The sequence below is a fragment of the Silene latifolia genome, chromosome 9 (assembly GCF_048544455.1).
Source record: "Silene latifolia isolate original U9 population chromosome 9, ASM4854445v1, whole genome shotgun sequence".
NCBI classification, from domain to species: domain Eukaryota; kingdom Viridiplantae; phylum Streptophyta; class Magnoliopsida; order Caryophyllales; family Caryophyllaceae; genus Silene; species Silene latifolia.
Genome location: NC_133534.1, coordinates 133,242,108 through 133,248,707, shown reverse-complemented (window position 1 = coordinate 133,248,707; position 6,600 = coordinate 133,242,108). Strand labels below are relative to the sequence as shown.

The following is a 6,600-nucleotide window of genomic DNA, read 5'->3' as shown; positions in this document are numbered from 1 at the left end:
TCAAGCATTCTCCATTTGGATTAACTGCACACTCATCTAAACGGGTTAAATCAGCTAAAGGATCCTTGGCTAAGGATTCCCTCCAGTTACAATTAACAGCCCTGTCAACAATATCAACAGAATAACACGTATCATCATCAGCAAGCTCAGTTGCAGTTCGAGCAAGACTGAACTCAATTGTGTCATCCCCTACCTCCAAGGTCAAGACTCCGCGTTTGACATCTATCACGGCCCCAGCCGTATGTAAAAATGGTCTACCTAAGATAATAGGTATCTGACTATCCTCAGCAATGTCTAAAACGACGAAATCGACAGGAATAAAGAACTTACGCACTCGAACGGGTACATCTTCTAAAATTCCTAAGGGTCTCTGAATCGATCTATCTGCCATCTGAAGGGTCATATTGGTCACCTTAAGGTTACCTATATTCAACTTTTCACACACAGAGTATGGCATAACAATGACACTGGCCCCTAGATCACAAAGGGCTTTCCCAAATTCATGGTTACCTATAGTACATGGAATCGAAAAACTACCCGGGTCTTTTAATTTAGGTGGTATGTTACTTCGTGAAAGAACATTACACTTCTCCGTGAAAGCAATAGTACCAACATCATTAAAATTCTTCTTACGAGTCAAAATGTCCTTCATAAACTTAGTGTAAGAAGGTACCTGGGTAATTAAGTCAGTGAAAGGAATGGTTACTTCAAGGTTCTTGACGATCTCCAAAAACTTACCGAACTTATGCTCCAACTTTGTATTCTTTAAACGCTCCGGATACGGGACTGCAACACTTGTCGTAGGGTCGACAATTTTCGTCTTCCGAATGTTTAAAATCTCCGTCAAATCGTCACTGGCTAAGGTATGTTAGAATTCAATTGACGGATTTTCGTTCAGCACTGGAGACCCAGTCGATCGACCATGGGGCTCGGTCGATCGACCAAGTGCACTGGGTTTGAATAGTTTCTGGTCAGAAACTTTTTCGTCAGGAATTTTGGTCGATCGACTGATGTTGTTGGTCGATCGACCACTGGCACTGGCAGTAGAGTTCGTTTTCGCACCGGCATTTAAATCTGACTTTTCATCATTTTCCGAGTCTTTTCTTGGCTTATCAGGACCGTCATATGAGAGACCACTGCGGAGGTGAATTGCATTAAGTGTCTCGATAGGAACCTCACGATTGCTTGAAGAATTAGCGATTTGGTTAGCCGCTAAGATCTCCAACTGCTTCTCGAAATTCCTTGCAGAATCCCAGCTTCTTCTAATTTTGTGACTTGAACCAAAAGAGCTCGGATTATTTCTCTCAATTCCGCGGTCTCATCTGAGTTATGAACAGGAATTTCAATTTTTTTCTCGGAAGCCTTAGAAGTCTCGAGCTTTTTGAGCCGGGCATTAATAGAAGCTATGAGTGTCACAACGGCACTCATTTCATCACTTGGCTTTCGCGAATTTCCACGCGAACTCCCATATTCAGCTCTATGAACTGCCATCTCCTCAATAGTGTTCCAACCTTTATTAGACTCCACATTGTTTTGGAACCTACCATTTGCAGCCGCATCAAGGATGACTCTGTAGTCATCGTACAAGGCATTATAAAATTGGTTGCAAAGGTACCACTGCTGAAAACCGTGGTGAGGAACAGACCGAACTAATTTCTTGAAACGGACCCATGCTTCATGTAATTCCTCATCGGGTCCTTGCTGGAAAATTGTAATTTGACTTCTCAAAGCATTGGTTTTCACAGGCGGATAATATCTTTTGTAGAAAGCCAAAGCTAGGGATGTCCAGTTTGTAACTCCGACTGCTACCTTATCAAGGTAGCGGTACCATTCACGCGCATAATCTTTCAAGGAGTATAGAAATAATGTCTCCTTTACTTCATCTTGGGGCACTCCAGCCGGTACAGATATGGAACAACAATAATCCGTTAAGATCTCCATATGATTCACAGGATCTTCATCTGGTAATCCCCCAAACAGGTTCCCTTCCACTAAAGAGATGTGAGAGGGGCGGATGTCAAAAGTCCCCTGTGTAGGATCAGGGAGGCTAAATCCCTGAGGAATATCTTGTACCTTTGGCTGAGAATGATCATATATTGTTGGCATGATTGTAGCAAAATCGGGAGTACTCAAGTCTTCCTCTCAAAATCTTCTTCTAACTGTGCACAAGCAAAACTTGAAGGAAAAGATAAGCAACGGCCTCAAGGAACCAAAGTTCCTTGAGACAAGAAAAATAAACTAAAAATAAAGCAAACAGAATTACACCGTCTCCCCGGCAACGGCGCCAAAATTTGATACCGTCGTTTTGTATCAAAGTTAAATTTATAAACCAAACTAAAACTATAGCTAGTGATAGTAAGGGTCGAACCACGGAGAGACAAGATCATCGGTTCACCATGGCTTAAGGCTCAGTCAGGTAAAGTCAAGGTCTATCCAATACCGTCTCAGGATGTCAAATAGGTCCTCTAAGTCCCTATTCAAACTAAGCCTCTCGGTCTTCTTTCACTCTAGAATGAAACTATATTGCTTTCGCTCCACTAGTCTTTCCAATTACTTATGATAAATCTATTTCTGCTAATCTCTCAATCTAGCAAAGGGGTAAAATCTCACAAAAGTAAATAAGACCGGTACGGGTTCAACCTAGACTAAATAAAATCAACTTATGATGCCATGGATTCCCTAATTCCTAGCATAGGAATTTAGCTACGCATGATTAAGAATATGACAATTGCAAAATTAAAGAAATGGAATAAAATTGACATGATTGAATTGGAATTAAAACTAAAGGACTAAAATTAAATTGCTTAAATATAAATTGGTAGAAACTAGAATTAAAATAAACAAGAATAAGTGAAGATTGAAACAAGAATAAGTGAAGATTGAAACAAGAATAAGTGAAGATTGAAATTGAATTAAAGCTTACTAAAGGATTTGATGAACAAAACAATTGATTGAAATCCGTAGTCTCTACTTCTTCGTTCCCAAAAACTAGATCTAAAACTTCAGTTGTTCACTAATGAAAAGCATAACCTAAATTATTTGTTACGTACTACTGATAAACGTTCTGCCCATAAGATAAATTACAAGCGGGCTTTCAAAAGACAAACGCGTAAAAGAAATCACAGCTTCGAGACCTGGTCGATGGACCAAGTGGCACGGTCGATCGACCACCCAGTACAGTGCGCAACACTGTTTCCTCTACTAAACTCCACGGTCGATAGACTGGGGTATCTGGTCGATAGACCAGTAATGCTGTAGCAGATTCCAGCCCTCCAATCTTCATGCACGCAATCCGAGGCGATCAAGTTCTGAGCTTCTAACTTCATAGTTTCCATAAAATGCCCCCGGGAACAGATAAAGGCTCGATTTAGCTTACTTCCGGCCATTCCTACAATAATGACACAGGTAATACAAAGTAAACCGTTTCGGGAGAAATAATAGCTTAAAGCTAATAATTACGCATAGAAATACGTGCCAAAAATGCTAATAAAGTGTATAGAATATGCACGTATCAAATCTCCCCAAACCAAACCTTGCTTGTCCCCAAGCAAGCACTAAGACTCAATCTAAACACCTATTGGAACGGATTTCTTTCTCAAAACAAGAACGTATTATCATGCCCAACCAATTTAATGCAACAAATAATATCAAAGTATGTTGTCAAGCGCAAACGAGTTAAACATGTTCAAGAATTTACCAAACTTTCGACCTTGCAAGACTCGTGTATATCGGACTCTCACGGGTCGCTCATTCACTCAATTTAAGAATAGGGTGAGAATTTAATTGTGCAAGATAGAAGAATGAACAAAACAAGTCTCTCACCTAACTATGACCCATAAAAACATGCCTGCAATCTAACATGAATAATATCTCTACAACCGTACATATGCATTCCAACCATTTAATAACCATGACACATGCCGAGGCGATTTTGGAATTGTGAGGCTACGGGTAAGGGGGCTAAAATAAATTTGGATAAGAGGAGATAAAGCCGAGCAAGCAACTTCTAAATACCAAATTTCTGAACATTTCCCAACTTCGTACTCGAGAGAAAATCAAAACGGTGCTACTAAAAGCACAAATCTCACAATCTCCCAAAATAATAATAATTCCCCAAATAATATGAATAGCAACATGGGAATAAAAATCACCATCCGAAAATCATTCTAATCATGTGATTTCCTTTTTTCTTTTCTTTCATTTTCTTTCTTTTTCTCAAAACTGATCTGGCAGTCGATCGACCATGTGATGCAGTCGATCGACAACCCTTGTTGACCTGAACCTCCTCTGCTCAGTTTAGTTCTACTTCTCTTTTTTTTTTCTTTTTTTCAATTCAAACTTTCCCTCATTTCCCAACATATCACCAAAACTGATGCATTTCTCACACGAGATAATAAAAACCAAATCGCAAAATAATATTCCCGAATAACTACCTTTACTAGCTCGGCTGGGGTGGCTAAACTTGGAATGTAGTTTATGGGACAAAAAGGGCAAATTTGCCTTTTGTGGGGCCTATGGGCAGAATGAGAAAAGGGGAACCTCTTCCACATGTGTCAGCAAACCGCAAAACCAAATGCATACATGTATTAAGCAGATAAAATTCATGTTTATGCAAATTTATGTGACACGCCTTACGAGGAGTAACTACTCTCATTCCTACATGAAACCGGTCATAAATGACACCAGTTTAAATAAGCTCTATCCTTAGAAATTTGAAGTAGTTTGCCAATATTGAGTCAAGTCTATTCGTTTAGTAAAATTCCAACAAAAACTCGTAGACTATGCAAGTGACATACTCAACGACATTAAAAGTGCAAGGAAAGGCAATGAGACAATAAGTGAAGCAATATTATCATTGAAATCCATCCATTCCGACTCGACCTACATGCTAAAGTAAACGTGATATTTTTGAATTTTTTAAATTTTTCAATTTTTTTTTTTTGAAAATAAATGCAAACTGAAATGCAATAAACGTGGAACAGAAATGCAATAAATAACAAACGCAAATGTGATAGACATATGCATATACCCTCCCCAAACCAAAATGCACAATGCCCTCATTGTAATCAGTAGCAAACTCAACAGCAGCAACAACAAAATCGGGAAGAATATAAACATCTACAGAAGAAATGGAAACTAATGAAAAAGAAACGGAAACTCACTAAAACGGCCTCCCAAACCAGCCAACAAAAAGGGGAGGCAGACAGCTGCTACTAGTCCTCCTCTGGCTCGCACTCAGAACCGCACGCCTCATTTATAAATCCAAACTACTACTATAGATAGTGGCAGTCAGGGTCGAACCACGGAGAGGCGATGCAATTAATAGCTGTCTAATTTTAGTCTAAAGTAACAGTTGTGTGAGGGTTTGTTTTGAATTGTTCTATAACTAAAGTAAATAAATGAGCAATAGATAAAAATAGATGGAAGCAAATATTAAAGGGATGCTAAGATGGTCGGTTCACTGTAGTTTCGACGGCGGTAACTCTAGGTAAACTGTCTTAAGCATGTTAGACGGGAAAATAAAAAGTCCTCTCGGTCCAATTTAATAGGTAGCAACCTTTCAGCCTTAGCTACGGGTCCCTAATCTCACTAATACTAACTTTCGTTCTTGATTAATGAAACTCAAAATCTAAATTAACTTATCTCTCGATCTTATTAATTTAGTCGTCTTAATTAAGTAGTCTATTTTCCTCCCCATCTTTCGATCTTGTCGGGTCGGTCAATTCCTAAGCATTCAACTAGTCGCGTGCACTCGATTCGTCAAATATAGCAATTAAATTAATTAAGTCGAACCAAATCTAACACGCTCTGGTCGATCGACCATGTATGTCAGTCGATCGACCGGAGCCCGACGACAGATTGCCTATGTCGAAGCCGTCTAACCTACAGATCCCCTACATTTTAGCACAAAGGATTTAGCTACTCATGATTATGATAAAAACAACAACAAGATTAACAAATAAAGCTACTGAATTCATGATAGAATTAACTAAATATTTAACTAACATGAAACGATAATTCGGCTTTTGGGAAACCTAAACTACCAATTCTAATCTATGAATGAATGAAAGCAACGAAAATGAATAATGAAAGACCAAAACCAAATGCAAAGAAAACTTTATTGACGGAGAATAATCTAAGCTAATGAAATAATCAAAAGTTCAACTTCGGTGTTTTGAACCCTAATTAATTCGATGATCCTTTGCAGTAGGGAGGAGTTACGTTATATAGATAGTCATACGTAACTTTATTCCCAAAACCTAATTACAATGGGCTTCCTAATTCTCGTCCTTTTCTTTCACGCCAAGATAAATTTAAACTGCATTATCATATATCCCCCACTCATTTGATGCGTGTCTTTTATATGATGTTTTACACCCTATTTTACACGCATTTCAGAGCTCATCTGTGCAACCAATTCTATAATGGTCTGTATGATGATCAGAGAGTTATCCTAGATGTTGCAGCTAATGGGAGATTTCAAGAAAATAGTGGTGAGACAAAGGGGTGGAAAATCATCGATGACATGGCCACCCATAAAGCTGAGCATGGGAATTCTAGAGGAAATCAGAGAAGATCAGCCGAATCTCCTGCTGTAGC

The 6,600-nt window shown here is 38.9% G+C and overlaps 1 protein-coding gene across 1 annotated transcript; it reads right to left on the bottom strand.

The window, feature by feature from the left end:
• On the bottom strand, positions 1 to 2,106 carry LOC141601605 (uncharacterized). The gene is made up of 4 exons (XM_074421899.1): positions 1,336 to 2,106; positions 1,063 to 1,225; positions 335 to 858; positions 1 to 24 (listed from the first exon to the last, which is right to left on the bottom strand). Exons 1-4 carry the CDS (start codon positions 2,104 to 2,106, stop codon positions 1 to 3), a joined length of 1,482 nt encoding a protein of 493 aa, XP_074278000.1.
• Between the last annotated feature and the right edge of the window lie 4,494 nt (positions 2,107 to 6,600).